Source organism: Zosterops lateralis (assembly GCF_965231275.1).
Source record: "Zosterops lateralis genome assembly, chromosome: 6".
NCBI classification, from domain to species: Eukaryota; Metazoa; Chordata; class Aves; order Passeriformes; family Zosteropidae; genus Zosterops; species Zosterops lateralis.
In genome coordinates this window covers 37836919-37857193 of record NC_139761.1, presented here as the reverse complement: position 1 = coordinate 37857193, position 20275 = coordinate 37836919, and the positions used below count along the sequence as shown (strand labels likewise).

The 20275-nt window shown below is 40.4% G+C and overlaps 3 protein-coding genes across 7 annotated transcripts in view; 2 read left to right on the top strand and 1 right to left on the bottom strand.

Moving 5' to 3' along the window:
• The window catches only part of NUSAP1 (nucleolar and spindle associated protein 1), a 29382-nt gene extending 20854 nt beyond the window's left edge, over nt 1-8528 (top strand). For 4 of the 5 annotated variants that reach the window (XM_083863209.1, XM_083863207.1, XM_083863210.1 and 1 more), the window contains 8 exons: nt 986-1075; nt 1808-1908; nt 2636-2695; nt 2885-3072; nt 5113-5297; nt 6252-6362; nt 6923-7034; nt 7504-8528. In XM_083863209.1, the coding sequence (XP_083719335.1) occupies nt 986-1075; nt 1808-1908; nt 2636-2695; nt 2885-3072; nt 5113-5297; nt 6252-6362; nt 6923-7034; nt 7504-7591 (935 nt within the window). In that variant the 3' untranslated portion in view covers nt 7592-8528. The remainder of the gene's footprint in view (nt 1-985; nt 1076-1807; nt 1909-2635; nt 2696-2884; nt 3073-5112; nt 5298-6251; nt 6363-6922; nt 7035-7503) is intronic. The other variant, XM_083863208.1, reaches the window with a different exon arrangement.
• Nucleotides 8529-9258: 730 nt separating this feature from the next.
• NDUFAF1 (NADH:ubiquinone oxidoreductase complex assembly factor 1) lies at nt 9259-17096 on the bottom strand. Its single transcript, XM_083862578.1, has 5 exons — nt 17025-17096; nt 14552-15064; nt 12598-12783; nt 11347-11421; nt 9259-9719 (listed from the first exon to the last, which is right to left on the bottom strand). Exons 2-5 carry the CDS (start codon nt 15053-15055, stop codon nt 9579-9581), a joined length of 906 nt encoding a protein of 301 aa, XP_083718704.1. The 5' UTR covers nt 15056-15064; nt 17025-17096; the 3' UTR covers nt 9259-9578.
• A 148-nt stretch (nt 17097-17244) lies between these two features.
• Nucleotides 17245-20275, top strand: part of RTF1 (RTF1 homolog, Paf1/RNA polymerase II complex component) — a gene marked incomplete at its 5' end in the record, with an annotated part of 31850 nt that continues 28819 nt past the window's right edge. The window contains 3 exon segments of the mRNA XM_083862842.1: nt 17245-17265; nt 17268-17441; nt 20000-20110. Of these exon segments, the coding sequence (XP_083718968.1) occupies nt 17245-17265; nt 17268-17441; nt 20000-20110 (306 nt within the window).

Sequence of the window (20275 nt, the reverse complement as noted above, 5' to 3'; positions counted from 1 at the left end):
TCTGTCAAGTAAGATACACACCTGCATTTGCTCTGTTAGGCTCAGTGTATGTAGTCTGTAAGTTTGTTATGGATATTCTTGTTTCATAGAATTTACAAGAACAATCCTATGGGAGACCACCAATAATTTTGAACTAACTCAAATGTGGGTTTTTGTATGAAGGTTGGTTTTAAAACCAAAAGCAATAGGGTGTGTGGAGGATGCTTGGGTTGAGGCAGCACTCATCCTGACCCTTGGTACAGTGCTCATCTCTTCCTACAGCTTTAGTAACAAGTGTCTGCATTTAATATTGACAAATTGATTTTTCAACAATTATTTTTAACTGCACATCAGTATTGGTTTCCAATAAGGATTTCTTTCAATATATTCAGGTCATCTAAGTTTACTTTTGAGGGGATGTGAATGACCAGAAATGCAAATGCTTGCTCTTGATATGCAAATGTTGAACTTGATGTAAAGCCTTTACCTTATATTTTTCTTAAGAAAATTAATCATTAAAATGTAAGCATGAGCTTATTACTATACCTGAGAGCAGAGATGACAAAAATAACTTGGACTCTGTATGGAAATAAGGCAGTGGCAAAAAAATTGGTCGAAAGCTATTTCTTCTTTAGTATCAACATTTAAAAAAACACTGATCCAGGCCTGTGAATTTAAAGTTTTTGTTTACCACAAGCACAGTTCTCTGGTAAACTTTCCCTGAAAATATCTTACTGTCATAATATACTAACCTAATAGGACTTTAGGATTCATGCTGGGCTTGTGGTTTGTCAAGATATATTATTACTGAAAAAACAATTAAAACACTTTTGAGAGACTTAGAACATACCTATTCCAGCTGGTTTTATTTCTCAAAACCTAAACCCACTTTGAGATGATAAATTGTGTTTTGAAACAAACATTGGAACAATATTTAAAACCACTGTGATTACTTTAAATCATCTTCCAGGAGTTGTAATGATTTTGTCTAATCTTATTGTCCCAGGTGATGCTCATCCTGCAGGAAGGAAGATCCCTTTACGTGAAAGCCGTGCATCTAAGTCTGCAAGAGCAGGAATGACAGCTACCACACCAAGTAAGATTACCTACCATCTTTAGAAAGAGATGTGTTGTAAAGGGAAACTTGACTTAGCTTTTTACAACTCAAATTTCTATTCCTGCTCAAATAAAAGAATATCTTCTCTTTAAAAAGCAAGCAAGCAAAAAAAAATTTCCCAAATGTTACATTTCAAGGTACATATTCCAACTTGTAGGAAATGACTGGCATGTATGTTAAAAAACTGGTTTATTGAACATTTAGGTGACTTTTCAATACAGTACTTGCATTAATGGTTTTCAAAGAACAGGAACACATACATGCTATTAGTCCTGCTTGTTTTACTTGTACTTTATAAATACTATGGTTGTGCTGTACTACGATAAATTAGCTTATGCTCATCACTTCTTAAAATGCATTAAATCATCTCAAATGCAGAGGTATTTATTGTTTTCTTTAACTGCAGAATTTGGGGGTTGGGTTAGATGATCTTTAAAGGCCCCTTCTAACCCAAACCATGCTTCTATGATCCTGATGAGTTTTCCAGCTGTGATCTTAAAGGAACACATACATAAAGTAACTGGCCATGTAGCTGGTGAAATAGATTCTTCTGGTCTTGTTTGGTCAGCTGTGTCTACAGCCTTTAATTAGAGAGATGCATGGACTTCTTTGAGGCCATACCAATAGGTGTCACAAAATCCTCCTATTGAGTACTAAACTTCCTTAGAACCATATCAGCTCTTGAATCTTCTTATTTTTGGAATTTCTTAGACTTTAAAAAGTTGCACGAGGCTCAATTCAAGAAAATGGAATCTATTGCTGACTACATTGAGAGGAAAAAAAAACTGAATGAAAGTTGCAGCGCAGTCAAGGTAAGAGATAACACAGGAAGATACCCACTGTTGGCATATTAATTTATTTCCAGGGCCTTTCTGTAAAAGTCTTACCCGGTTTCTTTAGATCAGTAAGTAGCTGGCCATGAGAACATGCAGTGGAATGTTATAACCAATGAAATTTAACTGTAGTCCTACATAATTAGTTATATATAGTTATTTGTATATAACTTATAGAACTATACAAGTTTCTACACGTTAACAGTGTACAGCTGTAGAAATCGAAAACTAACTTTTTGTTTCCAAGTAAAAATAATTGTCATAATTATTTCTGTGAAAGATCTGGAACTTTTGTTTACAACTGCTTGAATTGCTGCAAAATTTAACCAAGGGAATAGATTATTTTTCAAAGAGCAGGAATTAAATATTAAGTTTCTCTTTTGTGCCTATCATCCCATGGCTGCATATGGTTCTCCTTAAAAATACATGCAATATCTATTGTTCTCAGTTCTTGTGTTTCACCCTCACATGGGTGAAAGTTGCTCACAGGCCTCTCACAAAGTGCAGTAGAACCTAAAAGAAGTGGCAGTAATGTATCAATGACTGTATGCATTAATATGTCAATGGACATAGAATCATTCAGGTCATTTACTCTAGCTCTGCCAGCTCTATATCAAACAGTAACAATGAATGAGACTACATTGATTTTTTTTTTTTATGACATATATTGTATCAATGTATACTTCAGACAAATTACTATTTCCAGGTGCTGACCAGAAAATCAAATTCTTTAAGAGCATCAGAAAAAGACACTCCATGTTCTAAGGTATGTGTTGTCTGGTCAATTTAATAATAATAAAAATACATTTAAAATATGCTTTTAAAGAGAAAAAAAAAGAGGGAGAAAACTGAAGAGGCCATATGGTTCTGATTCACTGTGCATTCTCCCTTCCTCTTGGCTGCTTTATAGACAGATTTTCAGCAGTCTGGTAACTCAGAATTTGGTTTTCCCTAGAAACAAGCCAGTGGCAAAAGATTTTTATTCAGCCCAAATCCAGGAAGAGGCAGATTCTCCAACACCTGCACTCCCAGTAACCTCCGGCGCTCGCCGCGCAATTCTCCGAATGCTGCTAACCGGAGTATTTTATCCCAGAAATCTTCATTTCATCCTTCTGTGCTTTCAACATCCAAAATGAATGTCAGGTAAAAAGAACAAACCAAAGCTACCAGCAAGCCATTTGATAAGATACACATGAAATAATCAACACTGACTGTGATTTTACTATATTTCTCTTCCAAACATGAACTATGCAAGACTAATGCTGATTACTAACTTTCATCCTGGCTTTGTGGGTGGTTTAAGCCTCACTGTGCTGTTACTGTCTTCATTCTTCATTTTTTTGTCTGTTAGAAGAATCTCATATCCTGGCTTTCATTTTGCTGTAGCCAAACCATGCAAAATCAAGCAAATTATTTTTCTTCTGTTACTCTGCTAGGTTTTCTATTTTGTCAGGCAACCTAATAGTTTATCTGAATTAATTTATATGCATTTTTTTAAAATCAGAGCTCTCTTCAGTATTCCAGGTGAGTCTTGCAATGGTTTTTAGGTACTTTCTTCCTTTTGTCCTCTACTTCCCCTCCCCTTTATTGTCACAGCAGGGGTCCTCTTATGATTGACTACTATAAGCCAGCTGTTTCTAGCAGATGTGAACCAAGCTGACACCAGAAGTCTTGAGGAATTACTAAACGAATTAACTCTTACTCAGTGCTATTATACCTCATCTCATTTCCTTTCAGAACACCATGTGTATGTCATCATTCCTCCACAGTCATCTAATTCTCTATTAGTGTTAATACTTCATGAACTTCTGTTATCAGTATATTTTGTTCACTTCTTAATTTTCCTAAAGTCTTGATCAAGAAAAAGAAGGAATTAAAATTAAAAGAAGGAATTGAAAGGACAGTCCTTACAGTATTCTATTGGTAAATGTCCTTTCACTTGGATTTCTAGTCAAAGCCTTTATTTCTACTATTTCTTTTTTGATTTCTAACTATTATACTAATGTTGACTTTAATCAGTTTCCTAAACTTTACACAGTGACTGAAGTTCTGATTAGACATTCTCCCTTTGCTAACAATACACGGTTGTTCACAGGCCTTGGTTCTGTAACTTTCTCTGATAACCTTCACTTTTCATCTTTTGCATGCCAAGATCATGGCTGCTGGAGCTTTTTTTTTGTCCCTGACCTAAAGTGCATATGGGATTGTTGTTTTTCAGTCGCATAATGCAGCTTTTCATATTGGTATCAATAATATATAATTATGTGACTTCAGGATGCAGGTCTCCTGCTGTGCAAAGGTCAAAATCAAATTTACAAACTTATTTGCTTTGTTTTCACTTTAAATGTCCTCTTTTTGATTTCAATAGGTAACAAATGTAAAAAATATACCACCTCTAGTGTCCTCTTGGATGAGCTTGGATGTCTTCACTGCAGCCCTCACTGATTCCTAGCAACCAAAACATTACTTTCAGAACTTGCTTCTGAAATTCCATTCATCCAAAGTGGCCCTGTGGTGGACCTTGCAAGCTGTACTTCATCATAAACTTGCTTGCCCACAGAAACTGTTTTCTTCAACATTTACTCCCTTTCTAAATCTTGCAAGCTCATAGCTTATTCTCAGTAGCTTTTTGCAAGATTTTAAATTTTATGCATGTACATGTATATAAGTAATCACATGTATTCATTAAAATGTGTATATACATATGGAATGTGTGTGTCTTGGTATGCAGATAACTTATGTATTTCAAAACTCTCAGCTTCTTCCTCTTGTAGGTCTTTGAGATCTAGCATTCTGTTGTCTTTCAGTTTTCCTTAACTTGAATTTTAAAACTAATGAAATATGCAATGCTTTACTACAGAAGCCAGATCTAAAGTAAATCATTGGTGTTGGTGAATAAATCTCTAGCTTATTGCATCCAAATATATTTGCTTTTCAAAATAACAACAAAGTCAGTTCTTTGTAATTTCTAATATTACTTACTGCTGTTGACACTGACTTGAAACTTGAAGTGTTATACCAGCAAGGTATTTTAGTACAGTTTTTGTATGAGTTGTGAACATTTTTCACACAGTAAATCTTTCTACCTGTAATAGAAGTAGAATGCAAAACCTTCTGTATTCTGGCACATTGCTTACATTCTTAGGTGACTAAATTTGTCTTCATATTTCTAAAATCTTTCAGGTTCTCGGAAGCCACAAAAGATAATGAGCACAAACGTTCTCTTACCAAGACTCCATCTAGAATGTCTCCATACATGGAGATCTGCACACCTGACACTCAAAAGAGCTGCAAACTCATAAGTCAGAAGAACAGTAAGGGAAATGCAAGAAATAATGATCTGACCGCATCAAAGGGTAAAGTGGATGGTGAATATTTGGCTCTTTCAGATAAAGACTTTTGTCTTGCTATACAAATTTTTAACAATTGAATGTCATGTAGACCCAGATTTTAATTTAAGTCTCTGATTTATAACTAGTTCTTCAGAAACTGCACTAGTTTCTTTATTTCATTTGTTTTCCAGTGGTTTGATTAAAATCTTTAGGTACCATGACTTAAACATATAGTACCTACCTACAGGAAAGAGGATAGAAAATCTTCTAGACCTTTATACAGCAAAAGATTTGTATAGCAGATACAGGGACACCCTGTCTGCACAGAGAGGAATTCCTGACACCTTCTCAGAGGTTTTATTCTCCTTGTGGGGTTAGCATCCATCAGAACTATAGCTATGCTTTAGGACAGCCTGTTATTAGCTTCAGCACCCTGACCAACTTAGGAACTAAAATTAAGAAAAATCAGAAGTCTTCCAATTACTAACAATCTCTGCAGCAGCACAGCTCTGCTATCCAGCCATTGATACCCTTAGCATCACAAGGATATTTGCACACGTCAAGAACCCAGAGGTTCCTAGTTTGCTGTATAATAATACTGATGTTTTTAAGGGGCAAGCAAAGTTCCATGCTGATCTGAAGCTGGCATGTTCCAAAACAATGCTTCTTTGTTTAACCTGAAAAACCACTTGGTTCCAAATAGGCATAGAAGAAACACAATGTGCCTTGAAGGACAAGAAAAACACATGGAATTGTATATGCTCTTCCATAGTGCAGTCATAGCTAAAGGGCCAAGTACTCTGCAACTCTTGCCCTCCCTATTTCAAGTGAGCTGTGTTTGTGCAGCTCTGTCTTCAAGAGGTATCAGCAGGGGCATTTAACAGCTCTTTGCTCTTGGCAATTTTAGTGTGGTCTTCACAGGCACTTTTAACTTTCTGTGTACATTGATACTATTGCTACTCTAATTATGGTATCTTGATGCCTTTGTAGTTCTTACCCCCTTCAAGTTTGGAGCTCAACCTGCAGAACCCACAAGTGGAAAGAAGACCTTTGATCTCAAAGCAAGTCTCTCTCGGCCACTTCGGTATCAGCCACACAAAGGTACTGTGGCTCTTTGCACTCTGTGTTGGTCACACCCCTTACACTCAGCTGCTCCTCCTACAGGGGTGCATTGATACCAAACAGTGAGGGCAAAGTTTAGTGTCTCTTTTCCTGTCCCTTTTCCTTTCTCTCTGGGTTCTCACACAGTCTGACGTTAAATTTTTTCATAACATATGCTTTAAGAGTCTCCCTACTGAAGATTAAGATTTTATGACCAAAAGCCCATAAGTACAAGAATAAATATCCTTGTATTCCATCCACTGAATAGATGTATGTACAGGAAACATGAAATATTCCTTATAGAATGGGGTTTTTAATCTCACTTAAGAAGCTGAACTTTGCATGGGGAGTGTTACTCATAAGTAGAGTCACTAGTTACTACTTACAGAAGAACTACTGGTAGGGAATGGGCTGGTGAAACTGATAGTACAGCCTAAAGAGGCACTTCATCTTCAAGACAACCAGGAAGAAACAGGCTAGCTAGGATAAATTCATGACAAGAATGTGAGCACACAATTACTAAACTATTTATTTGGTCTCTTTTTGTCCCTAATGTGTAGGACGACTAAAACCGTGGGGAGAATTTAAAGAAAATTCTGTTCTCAGTAAGTCTGGTGGGAGCAATATCTGTTCACATAGGAGAGATTACAAACAGCCACATCTCCAGACAAGGTTAGTACACCACTCATCTTTTTTATGAATAGTGTTACTTAAAATATGATTCATTCTTCTTCTTCTTAGGATTTAAATGTAGTTTGGGAAAGAATTCTTTTGTATTAAAGCCATTTTTCCTTCCAATGACTGTTCAATTTCAGGAAGGCCAACAAAAAAGGCTCTTCTGAATTTGTTAGACTTATTTTACATGAGAGGTAACAGGTAGAGAGTTTGGAGATGCACTTTCATCTTGGAAGAAGCTGTCAATATTGACAAGCTGTTACCTTGTGTTAGACCTGTATGTCTGAGAGAAGTGTTTGCCTGAATGTTTGGGTTCAGCCCATAATGGTACTGTTATCTCTGCCTATGGCAAAGGCAGCACACTGATTAAGCCTATGTTAAGCTGTGGTCAGCTTCAGTTTCCTTTGGTTGCTTGTGTCTCTACCTCTAATAAAACTTGACATGGTCTTTTTTTTTTCCCCTCCAGGGAAGAAAGACGTGAGACACTTGAGCAAGACAGAAAGAAGAAAAAGGCTCACGCTCTTGGAAAACGTAGAGGCCTATCTGCGTGCTAGGATGAATAAGAACTATCCAAGACATGACTGTAAATATTGTTCTTCTTGTGCTGTCTGTGTATGGTTCAGGTTGCTATTAGCTAGTGGAATCCATAGAGCAATTAATGAGACCTTTTAGTGTGTCCCTGAGCATAATGTTTCTGTGATCAATTTCTCCACTGAGATGAGATTTCTACACTTTCAGAGGCTTAGAACTCTCTTGTTGCTTCATAGTATTTTCATTTAACTAACTTACTTGACTGAAAGATGTTAAAGAAAATATAAGTGGAAGAAAGATGCTCAAGAAGTCTCCTTGCAACTTAAGGTAGACTTTTGCATCAGGATGCCCTTGTTGCATGCTAGAATGCAGGCTTTGAATAGCAAGCTTCAAAGTGACCAGAGTTGGAACTATCTGCTTGCCCTGTTCTCTAAATCAACCCTTAAATTCTCTAAGTTACAGCAATTATTCAGCATTTCTAATTGCATCCTTATGAAATACAATTTCAAAGAGAAGAAAAAAATATGCAAGCTCTCTGGAAAAGTAATGCAGACCATAATTGTAAACTTTCTAAAAAAAACTCGTCTTTCATCTCTAAGATGCTTAAAACTGGTTTTAATAGTGTTGAGGCACATTTAATAGCTTGGGTTTAAAAGCAGTTGTTATTTTGACATTAAAAAAATACATAGAAAAATTGTGTGGATTTGTTAGGGATAGAACTAGAAAGGTAATGTAGCAGTTGTAATCTCAGCTGTAAAAGCATTTTTAAAAAATAAATTTAATGGAAATATTTTTGTATACGTCCTGTTTATCACTGGCCTTATTTAATACACTACGTATAACTGCTTCCTCACTCTAGCATTATTTTTGTTCACACTTGTATTTACTGCTGTGTTTCCCTGTGCCAAGTTTTCCTCACCAACTCACCTGCCCCCCACTCCTTGTAAGATGTTTGCTCTGGTATCTTTAGAAACAATAACTCTCATCCTTCTACAATTAAGCTGTTGAATTCTGTGCCAAAGGAAAATGGTAGTACAAGATCCTGTTTCAGCTTGCTTCATTGTAATCTCTGCCATATAAAATACAGGTACATTTAATATTTCTAAAATATACTTAAACAGGGTCACTGTGGAGGAGGTCACTGCTTTGATTACTTAAATTTATTAAACTGGATTTCTCTGAAAAAAGGAGGTATTAAGGTTCCGTGCCACCAGTTGAGGCTGTGAATTCTTGCAACACAACTGAGATAAGCTGGCTGCACACAGCAAAAGTGGGATCTGCTCTGCCCTGTAAAGGTGCTAAGTAAGCCAAGCTGTGCCTCTTCAGGGAGCAGACAGAGCTGGGACTTTCCTCCCAGCCATCCTTTGGAGCATTGCTTCTCTCCGACAACCTTGGCTCTGTAACATTGTAGGATTATCCTCAACAGCTCTAAAGGAAAAGTCAGGCCTGCTGCATAGCTCGTTTCCATTTTGGCAGTGGCAGCTTTTTCTTTTTTTAGCTATCTAGAGGAGCCAAAGCTAAAGGTTTAAATACTTCTGTCTTTTCTACTTCTGGTGCTGGTCTTTGTACATTTCAGTAGCTGAAGTCTCAAGTCCTCAGAGTATTACTTCTTATACCTTTTTCAGTTTAAAACTAGCAGATCCAAGTCTTTTACAACATAATGTAGAAAATAAAACTGTTGGACAAAAAAAGAACAACAAACTCATTAAATACTTTTATTTCAGTAAAGGTCAGGACAGAAGCCAAAACTTATCCAGGGAAGAGATACTACTTTATAAGAACATCACAACTGCTCTCAGGCTACACTGCAGTCCATCTATGTACTGGACTACATATCTCTCCAGGATTCTGTATCTGGGAGTTCAAATGTGCCAGTGGTGTCACACTTAATGCACTTATCTCTTTAATGTTTACATAGGCTCTTCAAGTTGTTAAAAACTATATGTTAAGAAGTATCTCATAAAAATAAACCAAATATCTTAAGAATTTTCCAAAGGACATTAGCCTAACTTAGACTGGAGTATTCTTGTCATATGTTTCATAGGCAAACTCTTCTCTATGAGCTCTGTCGTTTAGCAGACCAATAAAATCAATCTCCAGCTGGAATGGACCATCAACTTTATCTCCAATGGTGAATCCAAGGGTTCTAACCTAATTAAAAGACACAGAGGGTAGAACAGTATTTATAACACTTTTTATAACATTGCAACAGAACTGAGTTTGATCTCCCACTTCTGTATTTTACACACCATTCAGCCATCTTCTTTAAGCTGGTATTTGTTCAAAATGCAGCAGCATTTTTTAAGGCTTGAACTCTTCACTACCCCATTTTCAATACAGACCCTAATGGAAATGACTCCACATTTGCCTTTCTACCGCTGTGTTAATAAACCCTTGATTTAAAATGGCCCGAGTCTAACAGTTACTTTTATCCTGCACTGTTTGTGTACAGCCACTTTCATCACAATTGAGTTTCTAAACACATTTTCATAAAACCACAATTCTTTCATTAATAGGAGAAACAAAGATGTAATTAAGGATGGAAGGGATAGACAATCTACTCAGTGAAAACACCAAACCAGACATTTTACAACTTAATTTTAAGCTGGCATGAAACTTAATTACTGAGTGTAATAATAAGACAAGGTTCCTAGCCACAGCTTTCCAATTAGAATAATATTCTTAAATATAAGAACTAATCTGTGTGGCTCAGGCATGCTTTCTATTAGCTCTCACATGTTACAAAACACCTCCATCATTAACAGCCCAGTCAAGTCACCAGTGCAGGCCACCTCATGAACTCAAGCTGCCCCAAAGCCCTGATGAAAGTGCAGGTTTGAGCAGTGCCCATGATTTTAAGGATTGCTCTAGGTTCAGGAAAATAATGCCTAGGATGTGTCAGATGAATAAATGTGGACTGAGTCTAAATAATATATTGCAAATACATGCTAAATAAATAACAGAACAAAGCTAGATGAATGCACTGACATTCCTCTGGATCATTCTAAAGCTTTCAATGCTATTCCTTCCCCAGCAGCAAACTCTACAAGCAGCCCCTTGGCTTTTCGAGGCCAGAGAGTTTTTAAAGCTCCTTTTTTCCAAATCACAGTGTTACAGATAATCTACAGGAGTAACTTAAACTTTGCTCTGAAGAATCTATTCCTTTGCAAGCCCTAGATACACTGAATGTTTCCTGCCTTTTTTATTCCTATTCAACAATTATATTCTGCCTTTCCAGGTTCCCTGGAAAACATACATTGGTACCACAAGGGCCATTCATTTAAGAGTTGGACTTGATGGTCCCTGTGGGTCCCTTCCAACTCCAAATACTCTGTGTGTGACCAAGACTTTTTATTAAGATTTCTTAAACTACCTTCACACGGCTTCCCTGATTTTTGGGTTTCTTTAAAATATGTTTGTAAAATTACACTGCAAGTGCATAATTTTTACTATTAAATGATACACATAAAATAACCAAAAAAACTTGAGTGGAAGATGCTTAGATCAAGTACTGATTTGTCCCTTTAACTCCTAGTAAGTATTTTTAAATACCCCATGTACAACTTTATGTTTTCATTTACCACACATGAGAATAAGTGTCTTATAACACGAAGAGGCCCTTCCATTTCAAATTCACAAGCATTAGAGAACATTGTAAGTTACCTATATCAGACCAATATAATCTTGAAGGGAATTCTGAATTTCTTACAGAGCAGCTGTGTGTTCCTTATATTGCCTTTTCAAATGAAATTCCACACAAAGCCTACAGAAAACTTGCCTTGTCTAACCAGACAGGATGCTGGTTATCCTGGACTCTTCCGCGACTGGAGAAAAAGAATTTGGAGAATGGAATCTGACAAACAAAACAAAATCAGACTTTAGTGTCACCAGTATATAAAAGAGAAACTTAGGGGAAAGAAAATAATGTGTTAGTAAAGTAACACTTCGCTGTATCTGGTACTAACATTAGTTGGGTACAGAAAACTGGCACAAAGAAATGGGCCACATTAACCCTTTCAGCTGGCCACTCACAGCCAGCTGCAGGCATCACACAGGAGCAATTCCCTGTCAGGACACAATGGAAGGCTGCAGCACACAAGGTGATTGTTTACATCAGGATTATCTCCTCCCACTAACATGAAAACATAAACCAGAAATTACTGACAAGTCTAGCATGGGTGCATACTGACAGCTTGTCTGTACCCAGGCTGTGGATTTCACAGTGCAAACTTTGTCCTCAGACATCAGCACCTCTAGCAAAGCACTTCAGGATTATGTAAAAATTTATTTGAAAGTAGGGGGAGCGAGAAAGCAGAGCTAGCTGGTGGCTGGTGAGAGGAAAACATCCAAGCCAGCAATGACACTCCAACTTCCATCCTCATGACTCCTCATCTGTGAAATAGCAGGCAGTTCCCACATGATTAGACAATGTTATTTATCATGGAGCACTCAACACCAATGCATAAGGATGTGCAAACCTCCCTATCAATGTCACCAGACAATTACAAAATATCCCAAAGTTGCATCAGAAAAGAGCTGCAACTCACACTTCTTAAAAATATTATTCTGTGTCACAGAGTCAAGGGTCACAAATGACAACACCCCCCACCCCAGCTCTTGAGTCTGACTGACTCAAGAAAGGCTGTGATTTAAGCAAATCCTGTTGCATGAACAAATCCTACATCAGCCTACACCCATTTGTATTACAGATAAAATGGTTATCACAGAATATTCCAGGCAACACCTGCTAAGTTTCAATTGCTGTATCTATGCTATTACTCCAGTAAGAGCCAACAGCAGGCATTCAGAGGAACATTTGGTGGATCAATTCTTTACCACAATTGATACAGTGCCTTCCCCCAGTCCAGTTTTGGGAACTCCCAAGCCAAAGGCACATGTGTATTGTATAATGAAAACGCTGAGTGGACAGCAACAGAAACAAACTGTAAATGTTGGAAGAATTCTCCTTCCCATGTTTTGGGCAGGACCTCAAGACAGTCTCATTGGTTTGAAACATTTCTTAGCTCACCTTTATTTCCTCCCAGTAGGGGCCTCCTCGGGTGAACATGAAGTAGCTGTAGAGGTCGTCCTTTTGATGAGAGAAATAAGGGTCTGTATAAATGTTCACCATCCAAGGTCTGCCATCACCACGGACACGTAAATACAGAGTGTTGAAGTTTGACCAGTCGTAATACTTCTTCCTGTTAAAAGATCCCTACAAATTATTGATAAATAGAATTATTCCTCCTTAATAGAGGGATGCTTTCTTTATGAGAAACAGAACATTGTTGCTTTGATCACTGCCCTTGTTATTATGTCAGATATCATCTACTGCAACACAGTGAACACAGCTACTCTGTCATCACCTGGCTGCTGAGCTCACTGAATTTCCTTCAGCACTGTATTAGAGACCACAAACTGTAATATTGCCACTCTGAGGACTCACACTTTCATCATAAGCCACAATGTTGTAACTATCAGAAATCAGACCTCCTTCCTAGGACTGAATTCCTTACCAGGCGAGTACACAAATGCCACAGTGATAGACCAGCACTTATGTAGTTCACTAAGTTTAATATTCTGTGGTCAGTTCTAGATAATTCAGAAGTGATGACAGGAAACTGAAGCAGTGAAATAATTTATCCCCTTTGATTAACTTCCCTCCTGAAGACTAATGAACACTGGGAGTATTTAACATTTTCCAACATTTTTTTTTATTAACTGTGTAAAATAATAAGATTGCAAGCATGTCTAATTCTTTATAGCATTTTTTCCAAAGATCTGAAAAATCCTGATGTTTTCATTTGCATAATGGCTTATCCACGGGTCTTCAGAGTGCCATACTGAGGTCACTTGGAGCAATGAGGGGCAGGGTTATTCTTGGTCAAAACTGCCAAGAAGTCAAAATTAGCATCAAAAATTCAGATGTTTCCCCTTTATTTTACAGCACTACTATGGTTGCCTATCAGCTATCGTTCTACCAACTCACAGAATAAGTAGATTATTAATATATAAATAAGGCCTGTAGTTTCTTGATTTTATGGTTTTCACAGTTTTGAGCCTTTCTACTTAAATAAAGATGGACTGATACACTCCACTACTTCAGAATTAGGAATTGAAAGTCTGAATCACATTTGCACAAGTCCTGAGAATTTAACTCAGACAAGACTTCCCTTGTTGTTCCACTCATCTGATCCAATGTCACCATTTTAATCAGTGTTCATATGTCTCTCATTTACCCATTGATTTTGCTTACTTATATTCTTTGCTCTCCAAGATTCTGGCCCAGAAATTATTTCACCTGAGTACTTGTGCCAAGACACAAACAACAGAACACATTAAATTTTCAAGGATTTTATCCAGTACATGAAAATGTTCCTTTGCTTTTAAAAATGCTTAGAAATAAGGAACGAAACAAGCAGTACCCATAATAAGCACACCCATTTCTGGTTTTATTTTGCTCAATTCTGAGATATCAAAGATTTGTGTCTTGCTTTTTCTGATGTACAGCAGGAGGCAGACCTTTAAAAAGTATATTTCAAAGCATTGTTTTCTGTTCCTGTGAGAAAATGAGTTCATTCACCCTAACCAGGTCTGATAAACAGACCAAGTTAAAGCCCAGAAAATTCTTACTTAAGACACATTCAATTAATTTCAAATTTAGAAAGATGTCTATTTTAATCATATTAATTTTGGAGATAAAGATTCATTCCAGATCATTTGTAAGAATGCTGCAATCAGGTCTGTACTTGTACATAAGTAAACGATCAAATATGTATTATTCCTTTCCTAAGAAAGGAAAACAAAAGCCAAGAAAAAATTCAAGTTCCTTCCAGATCAAAGGTTGCACAGCAGCAAGCACATCTCTGAAAGAAAGTGTAGCACTCCTGAAAGTGATGAGCAGTGAAGAGCAGGCCACTGGGATTCTACAAACACCCTCAGCTTCAGCAGCAGAAGCTGTGCAAACACAGAGCTGTACTTACCACTGCTGGTTTGGATCTCATACTGCAATAGCCACTGTATTTTGTCTCCCCATCACGAGGTACTTCAGTGTTGAGGGTTCCATACAGCAGAGCAGCCTGGTTATTCCTACCCAATTTGATGTAAGCTTTACTTTTCCCTCCAATCTCCATATCAGAGGAAATAACCCATTCATTTAAATCTTCTTGGCTCCTAAACTGCCACAACACCCTTGTTTGTTCCATCACCTGCTGACTCAATTGATAGCCCCCAGGTCCTCGTAAGTAATCTTTGGTTTCCTTCTTCAGCAAACTTAGCTGAGTCTTTAGGTGATCAATGCTCTTCTTAAAGCTGAAATCAGCGTTCTGCCAAGACAGTTTCTTCTTAGGCTCTGCCCCTGGCCTCCTGTAGCTGCTGTACAATCTGGAATTGCTGATGAGAGGTCTCAGTAAGGAGAGCAAAGCTTTGTGCCTGCAGCATCCACCATGGAAAGAAGCACCATCCAGCAGCATCACAGCCAGAGCCATCCTGGTAGCCTGAAGAATTCACATCCAGAAAGGCAATTAATGGATTGAAAGTTAATTTAACAACAAAACTAGCATGCAGAGCTATCTTACTCTAGTTACTGTAGTTGATCTTCACCTTTAATGAAAAAGAGAAAAGGTTACAAAAAATTACATATGAGATGCTTGTGATACTAACTTTTATAACTGATATTAGCTAGAAATCCAAGTCATTGGAAAACAGAATGAAAAAAACCATCAGGAATGACACTTCCTCAGAGCTCAAATTTACTTATTGACTTCCATCATATGCTTTCCCCTCTCCCCATGCAAATAAGAAAACCCAAGTAAACTGCTTCAAATAAAAAGGAAAATAGAAAAGAAAATCCATTTATCATCTCCCCTTCCACTGTAAATAAATTTAGGTGTTACGGATAACATCAATAAAAACAACCCATGCAGGTTTCTAAAAGATGACACCTATGTAACTAAAAAGTTTTATTCCCTGCATGAAAATCACAAATTCATAACAGGTTTGTCTGCTGCCACACAGACAAAAATGAGAATCTCATCTGACACAGACTGACACGACTTCTCAAACATGAAGTCCTGCAGCTGCCATACCACATTCTTCTTCCAAGCCACCCTCAATATGCCTGTTTTAGGATTACAGAGACATTTGCAAAACCAGAAAGTTTAACATGAAAGACTGCAAGCCAACAGGGGCTGTTTTTAATAAAGCTTTAAATAAAAGCTCAATGCTGTGCTCTGTACAGAGGCTATTTTCTCTTACTTGTGAAATTGGACAGGGTTTTTTTTTTTGAAGGTTGATTTTTCACACCACAAAACAAAACCAAAAATGATGTCACACGCATTCAACTTCTCTGAGTTTAAAGAACGGAGCCAGGCACCCCACTCACATCCTCTATATATCAGTCACCCTCCTTTACTCACGGTAAAATCTACTACTGTTATTCTCATACTCTAATTAAGTCACGTCTAAAGCTACACTGAAGAAATTTTGCTCTATCATGTGCTGGGATGACCACACTGCCCCACTGTCGATGAGCAATTGAAATTCTGCCTGCACCACTCAGTTAGTAAAACCTTTCAAATGGGAAGACAAAGTAAGTAAGAAAAGGACAGTGATACAAGAACTGCTGAAGACTCAGTATGTGATCATCCTCCCAGCAAGGTCTCAATGGCAGATTTTAGCTGTCCACATGTAGAATTTGATGCAGCATGATTTTATATGGTTGCCTGTCCAGAGAATCCCTAGAGAAGATTATACTTTAGCTGTCTCCTCCCTTTCTAAATACAAGAAATACACTTCACAAGATCGGAAGCAAGGCCGCCACCAAGAAACCCATCGATTCCTTGATGTCTCCTCACTGCTCCACCCGAGCGAAAGAAGAGAAGGGAGAATGTGAATGCATTCTGCTTCAGCCCGGTGTGTGTCCCCGGGCAGGGCTTCAGCAGCCCGCGGGTGCAGCGCCGGCTTCTGTTACCCCTGCCCTTAGGGGAACACGTTGTGACATGGTGTGGACCCTCACAGAGGACAGCAGGCAGCAGCAGGGTCAAACATGGAAGGCTCTTTATTATCTGACTCCAATAGCTTATATACATTTTGTACAGAGGGCCAAGATTGGCCCAAGGAGGTTACAACCTCCTGACTCCATTGGTCAATATGACCATCAGTCAAGTTCTCTCTCAGAGAACAGGAATGCAAAACATACTGATAAATTCTAAAAATACACATCGTTTACATGCAGCAGCCTGAGAATCAGGCTGCTAAGACTCAAACGCTTGAAAGCAAGAAATGCAGGGACGACAAGCTTCCGCCAGGCCCGGGCACTGGGCCCGGATGGCGCCCGCACGACCGAGCGCGGCGGGGAAAGGCGAGACCGGGACGGGCCCGGCGGCCGAGCCCCGGCCCCGCAGAGCGGCCTCCGCGCTGTTCCCGCTCCGTGACCGACAGACCGCCCCGCCTCACCTTCCCGCCGGGTCCGCCGCGCCCGGGCCGGCCAAGGAGCGAGCACGGCGCCGCTCCGGTCCCGCCGCTCCTGTCCCGCGGCCCCGGTCCCGGGGCTGTCCCTCCCCTCCCGCGGGCGCCGTGTCGCGCCCCCCGATCCGCGCGGGTCTCTGAGGGACCAGCGCGCGCTCCGTGAGGGGACAGCGATGGCCCCGCCCTCGCCCCGCCCCGCGAGCCGCGCATGCGCGGTGCCCTTTGTGTCGGGCGGGCGGGCGGGCGGCGCGGGTCAGGCCGGGCCGGGCCGTGCGAGCGCCGCCGCCGCCGCCGCCGGGGCGGGGAGGGGGCACCGCCGCCTCCGCCATGGTGAAGAAGCGGAAAGGCCGCGTCCTTATCGACTCCGACACCGAGGACAGCGGCAGCGAGGAGAACCTGGACCAGGTGCGCGGGCAGGCCCGGCCCGAACGCGGGGCCTGGGATCGCCGGCCCGCGCGGGGCTGGGCGCCGCCATCCCCCCCTCGCTCCCGCCTGGGGGTCCCGCGCCGCCCTCGCCCCGCTCGGCCCGATGTGGCCCCGCGGCCGCCCCGGGGACGGCCCGCGCCCCTCCGGCGGGTCCCGCCCGCCCCTGGCACAGGCCCGCGCTGGCGGGGGCTCTGTGCGGCGGCCAGGGGCTCGGTGCTCGGTGCTCGGCGGGACCCAGGGGCGGCGGATGCTCCGGGGCGATGCTCCGGGGCGGAATGGCCCTGAGGAGGGGTTAGCGCGGCCCGCCTGCCTGCGGTCCTCTCACCTCGAGTAGCGGGGAAAGAGGCCCAAAGGGCTGGGCAACTTTTCCGTGCTACTTTGGCACGCCGGGAGACAGAGCGGCGTGTCAGGTCCTGGCCTCCCGTCGAGGCGGGCGGGCTCCCGGAGTGTTAACGCGTGTTTAATGCCACCCCCTCAGTCTTGGTGACTGCCCTGTTGATGGGAAACCAGCCTGTAGATGTAAGAAGGGGTAGTATTTATTTATTTGTCAACAGAGCGTGTCCCGGGGTTTTAAGTGCGATGTCTGGAGTGAGTTCAGCCGTGCCAGGGTTGCAAAGGGAGTGTCTCCGTCTTTGGAGCGGGCTGCTCTGTCAGAGTCACCTCTTGGTGTAGCAGCTATTGATGGTGTGATTCCAATGGTAAATAAAGACATTATAGGTGGAGTGTGTTACAGCTCGTATTGGCAGCGCTTGCTCCGGGGAGAAGTTTGATGGATCGAATGTGTTGAAGCCGACATGTCTGATGTAATTTATGTGTTGGACCTAAAGAATATTTAATATAGAAGCTGTTGCTACGTTGCAATAAAAGGCTTTCCCAAACACTCAAAAATAATTTTCCAGATTAGAGCTCCAGAAAAATCAGATCAGATACTATGTAAAAACAAATACACAGGAGCTGATGTGGTTGATCTTGCACACCTCCAGAGTCCTTAGGGCTGCCAGCATCTCCCTGCTAGTGTCTCAGTTTGAGAGCTTTAGAACAGGAGTTGGACTAGCTCTAGCATCAGTCAGAAAACCGGAGTGATGGTGGTAGGGATAACCACGTGGTTCTGCATCTGTTCCATCCCTCGCTGGCAGCAAGGCATCTGCAGCTGTACCTGAGCTGTGGGTGCTTCCCCCTCCTCTGAGCTGTGTGTAGCAACTGTAACAGCAGGGAGATGTATGTGCAAAGACAAAGATCAGGTAGCAGGGAAGCAATATTTCTGAGATGAGAGAGTGCTGACTTAAATGTTTAATACTGAGTGCACCCCTGTAGATTAAATGTTTGTCAGCTTCCCGTGGCAATCTAGGCTTGTTGAATCAAAGGACTAGCATCCTTTTAAGTAGAGTATCTTGGAAAACAGAGAACAAGTGTAGAAAGAAAGAGAAAAGGAATATTTCTTGGCTTAAAAGTGGTGCTCCTCTTCAGGAGCTTCCCAAAGAGAAGCACTACTGAAGCTTCTTCAGGAGCTTCCAGAGGAGATCTGTTAATTGTACAAATGTGCTATGCTGATGTTGCAGGGCTTCTTTAGAGAACAGCTGGTAAAATGCCATTACTAATGAAAAGTTTCTTTGTTGGTAAGTAGGCAGACCATTAGTTTAGGTTCTCATTTGAGGTACTAAATTGTAATCGATTTGTTGAGATAATCTTCTAGTTGTGAAACTAATGGAAACCAAACTTCCCAAGACTGCAGAAGTTGGTGTGGCTGTATTTCTGCACACAACTAAGATCAATCAGCCCCAGAGCAAGGTTCCTGGGAATAGATTCTGTGTCCTGGACTGCAAAGACATGTTTGTTTTGTACTGCTGCTTGTGTCACCCAACAAGCAATGAGCAGCAGATGATGGGAGTATTTGAGAGCCATGTAGTTCTTTGTGTGGATGTGTGTTGCCTGTGAAAGTGCTTCCTTTTGAGCAGAACAGCTCTGCTAAGTTTCAGAGACTTTGAGCTCTGTGTCTATCCAAAGCTTGAAGTGGATTCTAGGGTGTGTACCAACAGTGAAAAGGAATTGACAGGCTGACTAAATGTTATTAACCATGATGTAAAGGTGATGCCTAAAGCATTTCCCCTTTCAAGTGTATAATTGCAAACATCTCTGTCAATTAGGAGAAGCTGCTATCTACTGGTATTTGGCTTTTGCTTCATGGTATAGTTAGGGTGGTTTTGAATTATTACCCAATCCAAATAAGACAAATCTGACTCTGAAAGTAATTTGTCTTACGTTGTCTTTTGTAATTTTTCTTATATCAAGAAAGTAATGGTACTAATAGTTACTTTTTATAGCTTGTTATCTTTAAAATCTTTTTGTAGCATCCAATATTAAAATTGTGTGTGCAAATGTATATTTATGAAACATAAGTAGACTTATTCCTTAGTAGATGGCAATAATCATGCTAGTGAGATGTGCTCAGGTATTGCAGAGATCCTGCATGTGCACTGACCTGGATTGTTAAAACTAATTATGACACTCTGAAATAAATGTGTGTGTTTTTACCCCAGGAGCTCCTGTCATTGGCCAAACGGAAACGCAGTGACTCTGAAGAAAAGGAACCACCTGTGAGCAAACCTACAGCATCTTCAGACTCTGAGACATCAGACAGTGATGATGAGGTGAGTTTATTGTTGTCAGTGAGATTGCTATGGGGTATTTGTCTGATTGTACCTCAGCAGTGAAAGTGTATTTATCACACAGTATATTTAGGCTGCTGACTTCATAAAGTGGGACTGGTGATCAGTGGTGGAGACTGATGGAGTGGGCCAGAGAATGTTTTTTTG

Coding starts and splice junctions, on each gene's coding strand:
- NDUFAF1 (XM_083862578.1), bottom strand. CDS start 15,055: ATGGCTCTGGCTGTGATGCTGCTGGATGGTGCTTCTTTCCATGGTGGA. Junction 12,784..14,551: donor TGAGATCCAAACCAGCAGTG/GTAAGTACAGCT, acceptor AATAATTTGTAG/GGATCTTTTAACAGGAAGAA. Junction 9,720..11,346: donor ATCCTGTCTGGTTAGACAAG/GCAAGTTTTCTG, acceptor TCTTTTAATTAG/GTTAGAACCCTTGGATTCAC.